This window comes from Crocodylus siamensis, chromosome 11 (assembly GCF_052110815.1).
Source record: "Crocodylus siamensis isolate JL-2025a chromosome 11, ASM5211081v1, whole genome shotgun sequence".
Taxonomy (NCBI): Eukaryota; Metazoa; Chordata; order Crocodylia; family Crocodylidae; genus Crocodylus; species Crocodylus siamensis.
This window is the reverse complement of record NC_143405.1, coordinates 37,219,934-37,240,305: the sequence shown is the minus strand read 5'-3', so window position 1 is coordinate 37,240,305 and position 20,372 is coordinate 37,219,934. Positions and strand designations below refer to the sequence as shown.

At 45.2% G+C, this 20,372-nt stretch overlaps 1 protein-coding gene across 1 annotated transcript in view; it reads right to left on the bottom strand.

The window, feature by feature from the left end:
- CFAP92 (cilia and flagella associated protein 92 (putative)) overlaps positions 1–20,372 on the bottom strand; it is a 132,593-nt gene that overhangs the window by 29,312 nt on the left and 82,909 nt on the right. The window contains exons 11-13 of the mRNA XM_090022235.1: positions 14,500–14,797; positions 12,584–12,748; positions 9,797–9,985 (exon numbers count right to left, since the gene is read on the bottom strand). Coding sequence (XP_089878361.1) covers positions 9,797–9,985; positions 12,584–12,748; positions 14,500–14,797 — 652 coding nt within the window. The remainder of the gene's footprint in view (positions 1–9,796; positions 9,986–12,583; positions 12,749–14,499; positions 14,798–20,372) is intronic.

The following is a 20,372-nucleotide window of genomic DNA, read 5'->3' as shown; positions in this document are numbered from 1 at the left end:
CTAGGGCGGCGAGAGCGTGCCGGCCCAAGGGCGCCGAGGCTAGGGCGGCGAGAGCGCTCCAGACTTAAGACAGAGCCGGCGATTAGCCAGGCGCCGGCTAGGACCCGGCCCAGGGGGTGCCGGTAGTGAGCGGCGCTGGCGAGCCGACCCAGGAGGTGCCAGCAAGTAGCTGGGCGCCAGCGTGACAGGCCCAGGGCACGGGGAACGGGCGAGAGATTGGGGCCCGACCCAAGGAGGCGCCAGGTGGGCGAAGAGCCCCGGTGCCCGGGAGTGAGAACAAGGGCACCCGAGGGGCGAGGGACCATACAAGCGTCCCCCGGAACAGCTGCGAGGCTTGGGGCGTGCTGAGGGGGAGGCTTGGAGGCACGCGTTGCCCTTAAGGCAGGAAGCGCATAGATACCCCGTCTGGAATAGGGACGAACAACTAGACCGTCCATTAGGGAAACTGGCAGCCTCCACATTATATATTTTACCATCAAAGTCGTGGCGGGCGAGGTTCTGAGGGTGCTACGTCACCCTAACGTGACGGTAGGCGGCGCTAGGGAGCTCACGGCTGCCCCTAGCCGCCACTCCCTCACAACAGCAAACTAAACAACATCCAGGTTTGCAAAGTAGCTATTTGTTAGGTCTGTGTGAAGAGGCCAGTATTTGATTTGGATTTGGGGGACAGTGATTTGAATCACTGTTCCAAATCGATTTGGCCAAATTGGATTCAAAAGATTTGGCACTGATTCAGTGTGATTCAGTGATTCAAAGATAGACTATAATGGGGAATCACTAAAATACCTATAATTTTGTCATTGTTTTGCAGAATTGTATGAAAACAGTGGGGATGGTAGCCTCTTCTGAGGGCATGAAGCCTGCCAAGTTTTAAAGAGAGAGGTGCAGGGGTAACTGCATCTCAAACTGTTGAAAGCAAAACTTGTGTCACTTGTGTGTGTTAACTGGGTTTCTAGTTGTAGCCTTGTTGGTCTAAGGAACAGGCAGGCAAGATTCTTTGAATAGATGTGATACTGTTTACTAGACCAACTAAATAGTGGGAGAAATATATCTTGGCAAGCTTTCAGATTTAAAAACCCTTCGTCAGGCTGAGGAAGTATCTTCAATTGGTGTGTGTGCGCTCTTCCTGGATGGAATGAATAATAAAGAAGCCAGAGGCCAGAAGCCAGTCAGTGAAAATTTAAATTGAGGCATCAGGGGGCATCAGGGGCTGGTAGCGGGGAAGGAGGATGTAGCAGGTAAAAGTGGAGAGGTACCTGGAGAGTCAGATATCAGGCAGGTTATAGTGTGTCATAAATCCAATGTCTATATTGAGCCCATGAATTTTTGTATCGAGCAGGTTGATGAAGTGATGTTCACAGGCTCGTCTGTGAAAAGTATTTTGTAAATTCAAACAAGCACTGAACCTGGATAACCTCATTACCAGAAGCAAACTGCCTACAGCCCAAAACCTACTGAATGGATCCAGACCATGCCATGACAAGAAACACAAAACCTGCCAACATATTTCCAGTACCCCCACGATTACTACACCCCACAACAGAACCATCACCATTCCTGGATCTTACAGCTGCACCTCCAGAAAAATTATATCTCTCATCTAGTGCACCAAATGCCCTGATGGAAAATACGCAGGAGAGACCAAACAACAACTGCACACCAGAATGAATGCACACCAGATATCTATTAAAGACAAGAACAACCAATTACCAGTGGGGCACATTTCTCACAGGAAAACCACTCTGTCTCCAATCTCTCAGTCCTGATCCTCAAAGGGAATTTACAAAACACCTTCTATATACAAGCCTATGAACTTCACTTCATAAATCTACTGGATATAAAAAATCATGGACTCAGTATAGACATTAGATTTATAACACACTATAACCTGCCTGACATCTGACTCCCCAGGTATCTCTCCACTTTTACCTGCTACATTCCTCCCACCCCCTCTCCCAGGCTGTCTCTCACCCCCTGACAGCTCAATTTACATTTTCTGGCTTCTTTACTATTCATTCCATCCAGGAATAGCACACACACACCAATTGCAAATGCTTCCTTAGCTTGACAAAGGGTTTTTAAACCTGAAAGCTTGCCAAGATATATTTCTCCAACTATTCAGTTGGTCTAATAAAAGATACCATATTGACCCAAAGAACCTTGTCTGCCTTGTGTGTATTAAGGCAGAGTGGGATTAATGCAGCAGGAATGGTAGCCTGTAACAGGGAGCCTTCCTGGTACTGGTTAGCTCTCAGCCTGCCCACCTGTCTGGGGTCCTGTGAACCCAGCATTCATTCCTGCCTGTGGCAGGCTAGATGATCTGTTCAGGTCTCTCCTGAACCTAGCTACTATGAAACCTGTTTCTGGGCCAACTTCCCGCCCCCACCCCCTTTTCCTGCCATGCCTTGATGGAAAACTGATTCAGATGTTACCCAGGTGAGAGGCTGCCCATTTAGGCCCCTGATATCTAGGGGTGACATCTATTCCACAGCTCTGTACCTTCCCTACACTGTGGCCCATGCCTTGCAGATGTCTTTCCCCAGCCAGAACTGTGCATGCATGTGGTGGCTGGAGGTTATCAGGCGCCCCCTACCCACCTTTCACCAGGGAGGTTAGCGGTCCTGGAATTTCCTGGGCTGCCATGCCACTGGCAGTCCCATCAGGCCTCTCTACCCTGGCAGGGTGCAGTTTTTAGGTCATGCCCAGGACCTGGGGGTCTCCTCTTTCCCCATAGCCCCAGCCCATATCTCCAAGTTGTCCTGGCATAGGTGCTCAGTGGGGAGATGTTCTTCCTCTGCTGGCTGGCAAAAAAACTAAACTGCCACCTCCAGCTCTGAGAGTGGGAAATGGTTGTGAAAGGATATAGGTGTGGAATGAGGAGGGCAGCACTTACTCCATCTGCAGGTGGAGCTTGGGCAACCCTAGCAGTGGGAGATTCACCTTCAGGACCACCAGCTGCTCCAGCAAACCACGATTCAAGAGGGGGGAGTATGTGTGTGGGGCGGTGTCACAAGATCCCCAGCAATGTTGAACACCCTCTCATTTGGAACACTGGTCAGTAGACAGGACAGGTGTTCCCGGGCAAACATGGCCAGATCCAATCACATCTGGCTGCAGGTTGCCCAATAGGACAAGGGGTCACATTGCAGTGGCTCCACATCCTCAGTGAGATAGGGAGCCACCAAGGCCTCCATGCTACCTGCTGGATGGTGGGGTCTGGTGCCTCTGGACCCCAACATGGAAGCCATGCCCTTCGCCCACATTGGCAGTGGCTGTGGTGGAGATTGACTGGTGCTTGGAGTGCTGCCACGGGACAGTGGATCCCCGTCTTCCACATCACCCCGCTTCTGCCCTTCTGCCTCCCTGACCCTGTTCACCAGCACCTCTGTCCAATGATCAAGGGTTTTGCTGCTGCAGATGCTCCCCTTCACCCTTGGGTCACACATGCCTGCCAGCACATGGACCATACTGGACTGCAACAGATCCAGATGTTTTTTGATGCCATCCTTCAGCCACTTCATCAGTGCCTGTACCTTTGGTGAAAGTGGCTTGCCCCAGCCAGGAACATCGGCCTGAACCCTGGCCACTCAACTAAGGAGGAGGGCTGGTCATCCAGAGCAAGCATCTCCCATATGCTCTGGGTGGCCTCACTTGCCCTGGCAACACACCCCCTTTGTCTGTGGCTTTCCTTTACTGGTCCAGGGAGGTCTGCCTCTGCTTCATGGGGACAGCGGCTTTGGAGCGAGAGGGGGACTTCTTCTGGGGCACTCTCCCACTGGTGACAGCCTAAGGAGGAATAAGGGCAAGGGGGTGCTGCCTTCTGAGATCTGGCAGCATCACCATGGTAGCGAAGGGTTTCACCTCCTTGCCTCAGCTGATGTGCCTTCAGCAGTGCTGGCAGGTAGCATACCTGGGATCATCTGCCAATTCAAAATGATCCCACACTACACTACCCCCGCCCCACACTTCTGGGTTGAGGGTGGGGATCCAGCCTTATCCCCTTCCTCAGCAGCCAGAGGCACAACAGGGGAAGCTGAGCTACCTGTCCCCAGAACCTCCTTTGAGGTGCCTTCCAAAGAAGGAGACCTGCCTCTAGGGGAACTTTGAGAGGTGTGGAGCACAAACTCAGATTCCCCTTCCTTCCCCAGAATTTTCCTGGCTATGGCACTCAGTTTCCCTGCTGGAAGATGAAACTAGAGTGGAGGAGACAGTCATGCTGGTGCTGGTGAATATGTCTGGTGTTAGTGGAGGTGGTGCAGGTGCAGGGACAGGTACTGCTCCCACCTCCTTGCTCCCACTGGCAGCAGAAGACTCATTGCTGTCAGGAAAGAGGGTGTGCTATGTTTGGGGGGCAGGGGGAACTTGCAGCTCTCCCCCTACCTCCTCTAGCCCCTCTCCCTCCCCTGCCAGAAGACCTGGCACCTGCCTTTTCATCATGCTTCATAATGTTTGCTGTGCTGGAAAGTGTGTGTGTGTGTGTGTGTGTGTGTGTGTGTGTAATATATGTGCTTTCCTGCATAGTCATGGATGACACACTGCCAAGGAAACTACAGTTTTCTTTTTTAAAAAGTGAAGGGAAAAAAATAATGAACAAATAAGAGGATTTTGGGGGAAGAATAATTTGAAAGGAATGGATTGGGTCAGGATAAGTAGAGAGACTAGCAAGAACAATCCTTTCCAAGAGAGACTAGCAAGAGACTGTCTAGGAAGCCAGCCAGTACCTTTCACACGCTGTTGCTTCCAGACAGGCAACTAACAAAAAGAAGAGAAAGGTTTCACCCAGAGCCTTATATGCTGTTATGTCCCTCCCTCAGAACACTGTCAGGGAAAGATCACAGTCACTGGCCAGCTACAGATGTCAATATCAGAGCAGTCTTCCCGCCTCCCCCCACCTTTTCAGTTTCTGTTTCTGTGCAAGACTGCCTTCCAAATTGCCAAATCTTTTCTGAATTGATTTGGATGCTTTGAATTGATTTGGAGCTTTTAATGGGTCTCCCGATTTGATTCAGATTCAATGATTCAGCTGCTGAATTGGGCCAAATCTTCTCTGAATTGAACTGGTGACCGAAGCTTCGCACGCCCCTACTATTTGTAACATTGCAGCCTTTGCCAGCTCACCTTCCTGCCACAGGAGAGGCAGGCTGAAGGCAGAAGCACTGAGAGGCCCAATCCTTTTTTATTTTTACGGAGCCTGCCCACATCTCCTGTGGCTGGGGGGTGAGCTGCTGATGGGCTGAGCAGCCCCTGAGCTGCAAGAGGTCTTGGTCCTTCTGTCTGTGGCGTTGGCACCACCTGGGGCTGCCCAGGTGGGGTCCTAGCTGCATGGGTGCTGCCCCAGCTTGCAGGCAGCACCTGCTGGATCCAACTCTTCCCAGAGCCCATGCACTGGAAGCCTGCTGGCCGCCGCTCCCTGTGTGGGCTTGCAGAAGAGTTGGATCCGGCAGGAGCTGCCTGTGAGCTGGGTAAAGCTAGCACCCTGCCCAAGCGGCCTTGAGGGGCATCATTGCTGCAGAGGGAAGGACCAGGCCCACCCAAAGCTCAGGGACTGTGCAGGCAGACTCCACTGAGGAAAAAAAAACCAGCAAGGGTCCTGATTCTTTTGGGGGTTTTTCTGTGGAGCCTGCCCTCTTCTTCTGCAGCTGGGGGGTGAGATGCTGGCAGACCCTGAGCTGCAGGGGGCCCTGGTTCTTCCCTCCCTGGCAGAAGTGGCCCCCAGGGCAGCACCTACCACTAGTAGCTCACCCATGCAGCCCTGGGGGGGCACCGCTGTTGTGGAGGGAAGGACTGGGTCCCCCCGCAGCTCAGCAGCTGCTCATCCCAGTGGTAGCTTGCCTCCCAGCTCTGGGAGACGCAGGCAGGCTCCACAGGGTAAAAAAAAAGAAAGAACCAGGCCCCTCACCATAACAGTGATGGAAGCCCCTAAATTGAAATGGTTGTTTTTAATCATTGCAATTAAAAACCCACAGTTTCAATTTAGGGAACTAAACACCCATCATGTGTACAAGTAGCCTATGACAGCACTTAGCATGTGTTAACAGATGGTAGCATTTATAGTGCAGTTAACGCATTCTGGGTGCAATAAGACCCCGAGAGTCCTAGGTCCCTGCTCATAAGATTTTTTCTACATTAAAAAGTCATTGGCTAAACAACTAAAAGACTCATGGCTTCAGAGATTGCTTTCAGGTGGGTTGCAAAATTACTGGACTACCAAGTCAGGCCTCCCCTTGTACCCTTTTTGGTCACATGAATCTTCCTGTTGGGTCTGTAGTGGCATATCTTTCAGAGGACGCTGGAAAAATACATCCCTAAAGCACTATGTATCTTCACTCAAGACAGTTGTGGGAGAGGGGCAGAGGCTTAGGCTCTCTGGATTCTGGTCTGCATTTTGCTAATGTCCAATGCCTTTCACCTTTAAAAAATTATTGGCTAAATCACTGAAATAATTCTGTAATCACTGTTCAGAGGTTGAGACTCCCCATTCTGGGTTGACTCTCTAAATCACTGGGCTACAGACCAAATTTACCTGGCCTTCTTTGAAGCCTTGCCATCTCTTCTGCTCTCTCTTCCTCCTGCAAATAATCTCGCATTCTGATTCCTGTGTCTGAGAACTAACTACTTAATCACTTTACTCCTTAAACACACACAGGTTAAAAAACTAAGATTATCCTAGGAACAGAAATTGAATTCTGGACTTTGAGGGGAAATCCTAAACTACTGGACTACAGAGGCAGCCAACATTAGACATCTTTTTCTCTGTCTAATGAATCACGTTGGCACTGTTTTGAGAGGAGGGGAACAAGATGATATGGCTTTGTGCAGCTTGCACATAGTGCTTGAGGCACTCATTAATTTAGATTAGCAACCTGGGTTCTGACCCCTGCTCCCAGTCACTTGAACATTAGCCAGTCATTGTCAAAGAACCTGGGAAAAGAAACAAGTTTGGAACAGGATCAAAACCGACTGTTCCACCTCTTACCCTGAACCCATGTACCCTACACTCCTGTTAGCACAAGGGCATTTCTTCAAGTGGTGGGATGGAGAAGACTTGCAGCCAAGGAGCTGGGGCACTAACTAGTGAGACCCAAGTCCTGGGCCCTGACCCCTTACTTCAAGGCTTCCTTAAGTGTTGTTCACTACATAGTCATTTAAAAGAACATACCAAAAAATGGCAAAAATGACCAGAACCAACAGTGGGATGGGACTCCAAGGCAAAAAACCCTTCCCACATGGCTACCTCTGCTGCTTTCTCTTTCTGTTCCCACGAATCCTGTATTCCCATCAGCACAGTGCCCTGGCTTCAAGTGGAGGAGTATACAGACACTTCTCAGGCGGCTCTTGTAGCTAGCAGGATTAGGTCACTCACCTCAGTGATGAGTGGGGCCTGAGTTCTGGTCCTGCACATTTTATTGTACAGTCACTGGCCAAAGAAAAAAAGGGAGCTTTACCATGGCATTCAGCACAGCCTATAACTTGATAGCTGAAAAACTCTCATGGGAGACAAGTGCCTTGGTTTCTGTTTCCTGCTCTCAGGATCTGTTTTTTGTGTAATGTTACTGTCTTTGGCTAAACATCTGAAATTTTCCTCAGTGTAATGTTTAGGACATGGAAATCTCCACTCTCCACTGTAATGTGAAATGCCAAAAAAATACTATGAGGAACAAAAGCCGCTTAAGAAAAAAAATAAAAATCAAAGTGTGTCAACAAGGCAAGGAAAGAAGGCTTGAAGGATCTATACGTTAGAACACGTCAAAACAACATGAAAGGAACTAAGGAAAGAGAAGCATGATCTGCCCTTTATGACCTCAGCATAAAGCATCAGGAGAGAGGTAACTTTGTAGTTACTGATACAACTACTCCTGGCTTAACATCGTAGTTACATTCTTGAAAAATGTGGCTTTAAACAAAACAATGTTAAGCAAATCCAATTACATCACAGCAATTACCTACTAGCAGGTGGTAGCCAAACCACTTTATAACCAAACGCTGCATGACTTTAAACGAGTATGTTCTCTAATAGATCAGTGCCATAATAATGAAACAATATTAACTGGGATGAGGTTAAGTGAGGAATATCTGTACAACAAATGCTCTCAGCTTGAGGCACATGTGCTCCCATAGTAATGATGTGTATATGGACAAGTATTCTAGGAGAATTCAGCTTTCTGGGGTTTATTGCTTCAAGTAGCATGCATTAAAAGTCAACACACTGCCTTCTTTTTAAAAGGCAAAAAGGAGGAATTACAGACCAGTTAACCTTATCTCAGTATCCAGGAAGTTATTGGAGCATAAAGAACTTCATAAAGATGTTCTTGCAAATGGACATCATAAAGAAATACATTTGCAAGCATCTGGAGAAGGAAAGGCTGATCATGTGCAGACAGCATAGATTTAGTAAGACAAAAACACAATTCAAAAGGATTCTTGACAGATTGGAAAGCTGGGCTAGAGCTAACAGGATGAAGTTCAGTGCTGACAAATGTGAGGTGCTACACGTTAGGAAGAATAATCTAAAACACAAATATAAAATGGTAACACATGGCTGGATGGCAGAATTATGGAGAAACATCTAGGATTCTTGGTGGATCACAAACTCAGTATGAGTTTGCAACGTGATGTTGTTGCACAAAAGGTGAATGTGGTTTTGTGACGCATTAAGCACCAGGTGTAAGACATGAAGAATGATAGTGCCTTTTTACTTAGCACTGATTAAGCCTCTTCTATAGTACTGTGTACAGATTTGGGCTCCACATTTTGAAAAGGACATGAGGAAGTTTGAGAAGGTCCAGAGCTGGGCAACAAAAATGATAAAGGGCTTGGAAGGCAAGTCATATGAAGACAGTTTGAAAGAAATAAATGTGTTGAGCTTGCAGAAAAGTTGTTTAATAGGAGACATGATAGCAGTCTTCAAATAGTGGAAGGAGTGAGAAAAGTGGGAAAACACCTTTCCTTTTTCACTACAGAGAGAAGGACATGAACTAATGACTTGGAACTGCAGAAAGTAAGTTTAGATTGGATATTCTTCACTGTTAGAACAATGAGGCACTGGAATAGACTGCCAAGGGAAGTTATTGAATTTCCATCATTGGAGGAGTTTAAGAAGAGGTTGGGCAAGCACCTGTCAGGGATGATCTAGGAGTAGTGATGTTGTATTATGGGTATTTTCCACACTTTTGGGCTCAGCTGGTTGCCACAGGGGGCCAAGAAGGAATATTTTCCCCTCCTGTTACTACAAAGGTCAGAGGTTCTTTTTTGCCTTAATTCAAAGCATTGGGTATTAGCTGCAGCAAAGGCTAGGGAGTTTGATCGGGTGTGCCAACGATCCTGCTGGGGCTTAAACCCAGAGATTCCTGGTCAGAAAGGCCTGTCTTCTGCTCTGAGTCAAACCAATCCCCACATTTGAGACCAGGAAAGAATTTAAACTTTTGAGCAAATTGTGGATGTTTTTGCTTTCCTCTGTAGCAGGAGGCATGGCCCTCTTCCTTGGATCTCTTGACAGCATTATAACAAACCTTGCAGTAGCAGGACACTGACAGAGCTCATCCTGTCACTTTCCTTCACCTATGGAAGGTTAGGGTGCTTTTGGTGTTTTGGGGCAATACGTCATGTGATGGAATTGATTGTGCAGTTTTAGGAAAAGGTTAAACACAGACTTGAATGGGAGGGTTTGAATAGGGATGATTCTACTTTTAGCAAGGGGTTGGGCTAGATGACCTCTGGAGGTTCATTCAATCCTGCTTTTCTATCATTGTATGATTCTATGTGCTTGCATTACTTTCCTTACTTCCTTCAGATGTACCTCATCAGATGACTGAGAAAGTAGGTTAGATTTAATAGTGCTCTTAAATCCAGGAATTATAAATCCGTTTGGTGACAATGAGCGATTCTTGGATTCTTCAACAGATTCTTTCCAGACAGTGTCCAAATCTACAGGATCAAACATGGCTGACAGGTATTCATGACAGTAAGCAAACCTTCTCTCTGGTTTCTGAGAAAACAAAATGTTTATGTTAACATGTGCTCCTCTCCTCCTAGTTCATACACAGCCTTCATAAAGTATAATTTAACCTCACTGACTACAATAACTTTTAAATATGCAAATAATTAAAGGCCAACACAATCAGACAAGACGAATGAACATGATTAAGTACTTGAGGAAATATTTTTGAATGTTATGAATTCTATCCCGCTGTAGCTTTGAAGTTGATACATGCAGTTGGAGTTATGTAAACAGTCATGGTCTTGTTAGAAATATTTACAATATTGTTTCCATTTGCTTACAAACACAGATATTCACCTCCTTTAAATTGGTATATCTTCATTGGTTTCCATATAACTACTCTGATTTACATCAGTTGAGGATGTGGCCCAAAACACAACAGAGCTGTTAGTCTTGCCATAATTAAAATTAAAGTTAGCTTTCCAGCGTAAACACACTTTTGACTCACCCCTTTTATTTTTTTCAAAATACCAGCAATCCACATGGCAAGATCTCATGCCAGGGAAGAATTTTCAGGAAAGAATGAAGTAAATCAGGGCTGAAATTTGGACGATAGTACTGCATGTTCATTTAAGATATGATTTGCCTGTCACTGAAATGATTAAGTCTTCCAGTGACTTAAATGGAAACTTAATCAAGCCCTTCATTTATTGGTCATGATGAAGTCTGTTGCCTTGGAGCTATCTTGGAGGATCTTGCAGTACTTATAGATTTACAAAAATGTATTGTACAAATTAATAAACCTCAGACACCAGAACTATGATGGCTTGATTTTTATCGTGCTCAGGAACTCCGTATCAGTTGAACTCCATTATCAGCTGCTCAAATTTATCCAAATATCTGGAAGCAGAATAAGCTGTTTCCATGCTTTAGGCAGTAACGGTAGTAGCTGGGCCAGCTGGGCCAGCCACCCTCACCATTCCTGCTCCCCTTAAAATCTGCCCCTGAGGTCACCCACTCCCAATTAGGCTACCGTAAGAACCCTTGTGCTCTGGTAGCTCAGCATAGTGCAACCTCTTTTGTGCAGAATTTAACAACCCAAGTTAAAAGCAGCAGGAATGCATAATGTTCAGAAGCATTCAGCATTGGCTTAACCTTATTTCTTCTGAACCCAAAGGTAAAACTCCAAATGAAGTCAATGGGAGATGAATTAAGCCATCAGTAGGTGCATCTACATGTGCTATTAATTTGAACTAGGATTGCTGCACAGTAAAAATACTCTGCAGTAAGCCTACTAGGGAGCACCTACATGTGCTCCCTCTTGCTTCTGCCCTGCTCTACCAATGTTCCCTCTAAGAATCAGCAATCCCTTAGCGTGCGGCCTTGGTCTGGTGTGGGACACTTACTGAAGGGGGCAGGGGGCCAGGGGCTGGGGCCAGGGGCCAGAGGCTGGAGCTGGGGGCTGCGGCCAGATGCTGGGGACTGGAACTGGAAGCCAGGAGCTGGGACCAGGGGCCAGGGGCTGAAGCCAGAGGCCAGGGGCTGGAGCTTGGAGCAGGGAGATGGGGCCGGGGGCTGGTGCTGGGGGCCAGAGGCTGGAGCCAGGAGCCAGGGGCCGGAGGCCAGGGGTTGGAGCTGGGAGCCGGGAGCCGGGGGCCAGGGGCTGAAGCCGGGGGCCGGTGGCTGGAGGCTGGGAGCCGGGGGCCAGGGCCGGGGGCTGGAGGCTGGGGGCCGGAGGCTGGGGGCCAAGGGCTGGAGCCAGAGCCTGGTGCAGGCTCCTCTGGCTCCGGGGAAGTGCTCCACTCTCCTGCATCAAGGCCAGGAAGTGGAGCACTTCCCTGGAGCCAGCAGAGCCCACGCCAGCCTCCATCCCTGCCTTGCCTCACCTCAGGGAGGAGCCGTTGCCTGCCCCAAGTGAGGCTCCACTGGATCCAGGACACTGCTCCACTCCCCCACATCGCCTTGGGGAGCGAGGAGGCACACGGTGTCAGCCACTCCATTCAGGGTTCAGGGCCCAGGGCTCCCCTTAGGTCCAGAAATTTGGCAATGAGGAAACAGTGCCACTGTTCCCGCACTGCCAAATTTACGGACCTGTGGGGAGTCCTTTGGGCCATATGACACAAGGCCATGGGCTGGATATGACCCATGGGGTAGGGTTTGAGCACCCTTGCTATATACCCATGTTTTACAAGTAATTGACTTTAGTGGAACATCTTTCCAAAGCACCACGTGGCAAACATTTCTGGCAGGTCAAGTTCTCTTCTCAGTTACAAGCCTTCGGTACTTACTTACCAAGGAACAGGGAACTGGAAGGGACTCCTGGGTCAGACTCCAGTCTCCACAATGGGGAAAGTGAGACAGGGAAGTGAAGTGAACTGTTCAATGTTTCCCACTATCCAGCATTCTATTCAATTGGATATACTGCCACACCACTTTATTCATTTCAGTGGTATAAGAGCAGTATTTTGCATAAATTAGTATTACATGGTGAGAATCTGGTAAGATTCCACACTCAAATCTCACATTTTCACTATGTCAGGCACTAATGTAAACCATTTCAACCGTCCCTCTGTATTTGCCAGCTCAAGAGTCCCTATCTAGGTATACACAATACGGCATTTAATTGTATATGCATCTCAATTTTACCTTTGCCATCTCCTGACGAAGCAGCTTCTTTGCAAATTCTGCAGAATTCAGTCTCTGAGAACTGTAGTTGTAGACAGACTTACCATCATCAGGAAAGCTTCTAGCAGTTTTTAAGATTGGCCTTTTCACCTTTTTATTGAGTAAATATACAGCATCAATGTTGGCCTAGAGAAGGATTATAGATCAGTTAGTCTGATTTGGAGTCTAAGTTACATGACAAAACAACTAGTAACCATTATACTAGTGTCCTCATAAATAGCAGGGCTCTTTATATTGGCCACTGGCCAAGAAAGACTCAGTCAATAAGCTTTAGATGCCATCAATTTCTCTATAAGTTAGAAAATACAGTGTTAGAAATTTAGTTCACCCTTGCAGAGGACATTTTGCAAGGTCAGGAAAAATATCTGAGAGGGAGGGGGGCACAAAAGAAGGGTTTTTTTAAAGTAGTGATTTAAGTGGTGATCAGTGGGGCAAGGTTTACTGGGCCTTTTATGTCAAAATGAGGCCAAAGGAAATAAAAACATTAATTTCGACAGAGCTTAAATAAGATGTATATGTATTATAATCTGCTACACATAGTGCATCATACACTTTTCATTTATTTGAGATGGATCTGAAGTGATGATTCTCCTCAATAGGGGGCTCATCTACACATGAGCTTTAACGCACTGCAGATTATTTTACTGGTAACTAAAACTTCATGTAAAAAACTGTGACATTATGGTAATGCACAGTAAAATAGTCTACTGAATATTAAGCATCACTAAAAAAGCATGCAAATGTACTACTGCACACTAGTGCAGCCTAATGCACATTAATTTAGTACCTCACATTGGAGGGACTAAATTTAATGCGCATTAGAAAAGGTGCATTAATGTACATGCAGACGTGCCCAGGAAGTTTTTGCAAATGACTTAATCTGATTTCTCTTAAGTAATACACATATGTGAGACTGCCTCCCATTCAGATAACACAAGCCAGGAGGTGTGCAATTCTTCTGCACAGATTTGATGAACAGCAGTTCACTGTTTGTGCCTTTCAGTTATTCCCAGACAGTAATCAATATAATCTCAACTCTCAGCTGAAAACAGCTGGTTGGCAAAAGGCATCTGGGTTTTTTGTATCTACTGTGGGGCAAAACAAGCACAATTTCTCATCTTAAGTGCATGGTTTGTGTGACTACTATAAGGCCCTCAGGACAAGCCAAAATGAGAAGTATGGCCAGAGGAGAAAGGGACAAAGAAAAAAAAAGAATTAGTTCCAGATAAAATAAAGTGGCCTGTTACAAACTAGTCAGAGGAGACCAGCAGGCACTGGGGGCGTCCCTGTTCCCCCGAGCACTACCAGGAGTGACAAGAAATAATGGTCACAAGCTGGCAGAGGTTAGATTCAGGCTGGACATCAGGAGGCACTACTTCACTGTCAGGGCGGCTAGGATCTGGAACCAGCTTCTAAGAGAAGTGGTGCAGGCTCCTACCCTGGGGGTGTTTAAGAGGAGACTAGACAAACACCTTGCTGGGGTCGTTTGACCCTAGTACTCTTCCCTGCCATGGCAGGGGGTCAGACTTGATGATCTGCTCAGGTCCCTTCCGACCCTACAAATTATGAAACTATGAAAGGATACTATTGAATAATTAAATGGTCTCCCCCCTATGGATCATGTTTGCTGGCTTCACCAGTGACCACTAGGTTCTTTCTTTCTTTTTTCTTATCCCTGTGACCCCCAACTAGCAATAGCTTAAAATTTGTTTTAGCAGAATCATATATTGATGGTTTTGACAAAGTTTTTTTGCTGATCATTGGTGGCTCTGTAAAATGTGTGCAAGTATAAGACACTATTGCTCATTAGATTGAGTTATTTATGTGACTATTAGGACTGTTTCAAGACTAGTGGTTTTACACTGCACAATACTCACCTTGATGTGATCCTTATCATATTTCATTTTATCTTCCATTTCTTTTTTCCACAGCATGTATTTTTTGTTGTAGTTATCCAATAAAGAATGTATTCCTCGTTTTTTTCTGACAATCTCAGTTTGTTTTGGAAAACCAAATGAGGGGAGTGAAAGCAGGGAAGGTTTTTGAACAAACAAATCCTCATTAGTCAGGGGAATTCCAAATTCTTGACTCAAGACTGTAATCATTTCTGCAGAGGGCAACAGATTTCCATGAATGACATCCCTTAACTTCTTACAGTGACAGATGTAATCAAGCCTACAAATATAACCAGACAAATATACATACACATATTATCAGAAAATACACTGAAGTTGTGTTTTAATAGATAATAAGTATTACACTCCTATTGTGAAAAAATGTTAAATTTTATTTTAACATCTATTAGCTAAATGAGAGGGGAACCTCAGGTCACTTACACAGGCATTCAGCACAGACAAAGACATTCTAAGCACTTACTAAAACTATCAAAGTTTTGCTTGGAGAAGTTGTGAGAAGCAGATTCAGCTGTGGTTTAAATGACTAATGCTGACTTCAACAAACTCAGGGAACTAGTGGGCAGAATACCCTGGAAGACAAATCTGAGGGGAAAGGAGTCCAGGAGAGTTGGCTGTATTTCAAGGAGGCCCTCTCTTCAATGAGCTGAAACTCAAAAAGGAACCCTACAAAAAGGGGAAACTTGGTCATAGAACTAGAGAAGAGTATGCAATACTGCACAGGTATGCAGGGAGAAAATTAGGAAAGCCAAGACACAATTTGACATGCAGCTGGCAAGGGACATAAACGGCACAACAAAGGCACCTACAAGTATGTAGACCAAAGTAACCATAGCTCCCTTACAGAATGCAGAAGACAATCTAGTTACAGATGATATAAAGAAGGTTGAAGTATGAAATGCCTTTTTTACTTCAGTCTTTACAACTTTGGGCAGCTACCAGATGATCAGCACAGTTGTAGCAAAGATAGGGAAGGAGACAAAAATCCTAAAGTAGTAGAACAGGCTGGGGATAGAGAAGCTAGATGCTTTCATGTCAGCAGGGCTGGATGGGATGCACCCTAGAGTAATGAAGGAATTGGCTGAGGTAACTTCAGAGCCTCTTTGACAAGTCATAGAAATTGGACAAGGTCCTGGATGACTGGAGAAGGGCAAATATAGTGCCCAACTTTAGGAAAAGGAAGAAGGAGGATCCTTGGAACTACAGACCAATCAGCCTGACCTCAACAAGAGCAGGTCTTCAAAGAACCTATTGTGAAATACCTAGAGGAGAACAAAGTAATCAGAAGCAGCCCACATGGATGCACCAAGAGCAAGTCATGCCTGGCCAACCTGATTTCCCTTCTTTGACAAAGTGACAGGCTTTGTGGATTGGGGAAAGCACATGACATTAGCAAGGCTTCTGACACTCTCTCCCATGGCATCCTCATTAACAAGCTAAGGAAATACAGACCAGATCAGAAGCAGGCAATTATTTTGGGCAGAAGGTCACTTATTGAGTTTTGGCAAGCCATTAAGGGTGGCATGATAGGCAGCCAGGGGCAGATAAATATTAATTTTCTAAATTTTTTAGGGGCCTTGTGGGCCAGATACAATAGCCTGGTAGGCCACATCTGGCCCCCAGGCCACATTTTGCCCACCTCTGAACTAGATGAAAGTACTGTAAGGTAGATACATAACTGGTTTTGTATGTCTAGTTGAAGAGAGGTATCAAGCGGGGTCCCCCAGGGGTCTGTCCTGGGTGTGATATCTTTCAGCATTTTCTTTAATGATTTGCACATTGGGATTAAGTGCACACTTAGCATATTTGCCTATATCACTAAATTAGGTGAAATGACAGAACTTCTGGAGCATAGGGCTAGGATCCAGAATGACCTAGATAGGTTGAAAAAATGGTCCTCAATCAATCAGATGAAATTCAACAGGGACAAATGCAAAGTCCTGCAAAACCTGTGCTTGGGACAGAATAACTGAATGCACAAATATAGGCAGGGGAATAACTGGTTAGGCCGCAGTACTGACCGTAAGCTGAGTATGAGCCAACAGCATGCTTCTGTTGCAAATAAAGGCCAACAGCAACTGGTTGCAGTGCTGGCCCAAGATTCACCTTAGCCCCACTCCCACAGCCACTCCTCCCAGCACCATCCCTGTTTAAGACTCCCCCCTGCTCCTTCCAAGGCTACCCCATGCAGCCGAGCCTGCCCTGCTTACACTCGCAGCCCACAGAGGCACAGTGCTCCTGGCACGGCCTGGCCTGTGGGGCCCATGTCCCGCCTTTGTCTGCACAGCCCCCCCAGTTTTCTGTCTACCCTGCCTCTGACTCCCCCACTGGGAAGAGTCTGGCATCACCCCTGACTGGTTGTATTAATAGGAGTGACACTGGCAAATCAAGGTGATTTGCAAGGTGATTGGTTAAAATAATTCTGCTCTGTTCTGGTCTATTCAGCAATGGTGAGACCTCACCTGGAGTACTGTGTCCAGTTCTGGGCCACACAGTTCAAGAAGGACATGCAGGGATTGGGAGGAGTCCAGCAACAATAATGAATACAGGCCTCAGAGGCACGACTCATGAGTAAAGGCTAAAAGAATGAGGGTTAATTAGTCTAGAATAGAGAAGACTGAGGGGGGATTTGATTAAAAATCTGCAAATATCTTAAGGTGATTATAGAGAGGATGAAAATGTCCTTTTCTCTGTTGCTGTAGGGGACAGGACTAGGAGCAATGGTCTTAAGCTTCAGCAGGGGAAATTCAGGGTGGAGATTAGGACAACTTTCTAACTATGAGGGTGGTCAAGAATTGGAACAGACTACCTAGAGAAGTTGTAGAATTTCCATTTCCAGAAATTTTCAAAGCAGGTTAGACAGAAACTTGGATGGGATGGTTTAGTCAGAGATAATCCTAACTTAAGCAGTGGGATGCTCTAGATAACCTTGTGAAGTCCCATCCAGCCCTACTCTCCTACGATCCCATGATCCTATTAGATGCTAGGTGCCATTTTGCTAGAAAAATAGGTGTATGGCATAAAATGGTATTACTTGAAAAAACCTGGTAATCTGTGTAAGCAGGCTGTAGACAACAGCAGAAAACTAGTAAGCAGCACACACAAGTAACTCTAATGCCTCATACAAATCCATACATTACATAGATGCTGGACCAGATACTCAGTCCCTCAAATTGCACACTGTGGCATTAAATTTACCTTAAGGCAGTAGGTGAGGCTTGCCATAACTAGCTCCACATTGACACAACTCTTTCCCTTCCTGTCCCAAACAGGAAGTTTTTCAGTAGTGGTTAGGGGCACAGACTGGAGGGAATGACAAAACATAATTCACTGATAATCTTGTCTGGTGGAAAAGGCCCTCGGAAACAAGATGACTTTGTTTTCGGCTTGCAACTGTTCCAAAAAACTGTTCCTAGGTCTTATATAAAACCAAGCCACACTAGTTTAGTTAAAATGGATTTCAAAACTGATTTAATTTAAATTGGCGTGAATACGCTCAAAGCAATTTAATCCTGGCTTATATATAACTTTAAACAAATCTTTACCCAATTTAACAAAATAAATATAAGCCAGGCTCAACTAAATGTGAGCATTTGCACACAGGTGTTTGAACTGGCTTTAACTGTATTGGTTTAGTTAAACTAGTGCAATTGTATGTGTAGACATGATTTGTGACAGGAGGAGGGGGGGTCAATCCCTTGCAAAATGCATAACTTCGGGGACATTGAAAACTTCCTTACTCGATCCCCCAGGAGCACTGCATATCGTGGGCTTGTCCACATGAGCACTCACGTGCCTCTTGCCCCACCTCAAACCCCTTTGAGGTGGGGCAACAGGCACATGCGGGAACAAAAATATGTTCCCCATGCTGTAAACTGCAGCGCAGAGAGAAAAATTTGACCCCTGGATATCCAAGGGTCTGAAAAAAAGTGAAGTATAAAGGGTGGCACCAGGATTTCTATTCAGGCACCAGTGAGGAATTTGATTTACTTCATGGGCAATTATAATCTACCTGACTCCTCCTAATCTTTTCGTTCCACGGGTGTTAATGACCCTCTCTTCGTTTTAGTAGTCTTTATGTTCCAGTAGTCAAGCTACCCTATCTTCTGTAGTTCTGTTATCTGTTGCTAAAAATATGAACTCAGGTGTGGAAACATTAAACCAGGTGAATATTAATTCACGTACAGAAATAACTTCCAGTGAAGCATTGGATGTACTGTCAAGAAGTTGAAGGCTAGATTTTGTTTTGTGCATCTGAAAAAGATATACATGCAATTCTAATGACACAGAACTAATGTAACAATATATTTCGATTTTTTTGCCTAGCTTTTTGTGTTTTTATACATAATATATGATACAGCAAATTAATGCACATCCCAATAAAGTTATATTTGTTTTTGCCTTGATCTTAAACTGAATGATATAGCTCTAGGTCCCTAGCATTTTAGTAAAGCTTGTCTCTTTTAAACTGGGAAAAATATGTATTGAGTTGTAAGTGATGATACACCATACCATCTGCACCCCTCCTTTTCAGAATCCTAGATCCACCTATAAGTGTATGTACTAACCTTGGCTGATGCATCAAAAATGTGCTGTGAAGCACATTTCGTTTGTCAAGCTTTGTCTTAGTTTGAAAACAGGCAATAAAAAACTTAACATACTTGCCAATGATACAAGTCAGGTGACATTTAGTATCAGCATCTTTCACTCATAGCGACCACAACCATATAAAATTACTCACAAAGTCTTTCTTCTCCTCTGACTGGAAATAACAGCTTTGCTATGTAATTTGAATGTTTACTTGGCAAGATTCCACCATAAGCAATGTAGGTGAGTAATGTGGGAGTTATTCAATTTAAAACTAAATCCTATAAAAGAAACTATAAATGCTGGGCACTCTTTCAGTGTCAGAAGTAAAATCCCCATTTATTTCAGAAAACATTGCATGGGCTTTAGTTTAGAAAGTAATCTAAATAAGGGAGTTCAGTGACATCTGAGAACATGAACCCAGTCTTTCTGCAACTTTCTGAACACCTTATTTGTTATTTCACAGAATGATGAAGCCCAATTGTTACTTCTCAAACACTGGCATGATTTTTACGGAACAGACCATTTTTTCTTCAAATCTTACAAAACAGGCAAAATTTTAGATTTTCAGATTTTGTACATGATATACCCATTCACATCTGATACTTTACAGAATGCTAAAACTACAAGTAACATGGGAGATATACTATAAGCCAAATAGTAGTAAATGCACCAGGGTAACGGGCACCGGATCTCACAGTCTGTTTTTACAGACACAGAACAAACTTGGCCTCTTCAGCCACTGCATGTAGATATCTGCTTTTTCTATGCTCCCTCTCACTTCTGACTGAGTGTCCTTCCAAAGTGCCCTTGCCTTGTCAGAGCCACAATCACCTGCTTCTTTTCCTCCACGATAAGTGTCTAGAACAGCAGAACAGGAATTAAGCCACTTTCAGCTGGCATTCCCTTAAGACAGATTTCCCCTTCTCTTGTTCCTTCTTCTCCCTTTGCCTAGTTACCCAACATAATTTTATTCTTAGACAAACTGGTAGGGGCAGGTCACTACTGGCACAACTACTGCTATTTTAAATATTTAACTGAAAGTCAAAGGCATACAGAGGGCCCTGAAACTGCTGCCGTCTTCCTAGCACTTCTCTGCAGCATGCTCCTCTGCCTTTTTATCATGCCTGACCTCAAACTTATAAGACACATTGACCTTTTTTCTTTTGGAAAGAAAAACAAAAGCATTAATTATTGTATGAAATATTCATGCTACTTTGGTAATGGTTCAACTGTCAGTTATGAGACTA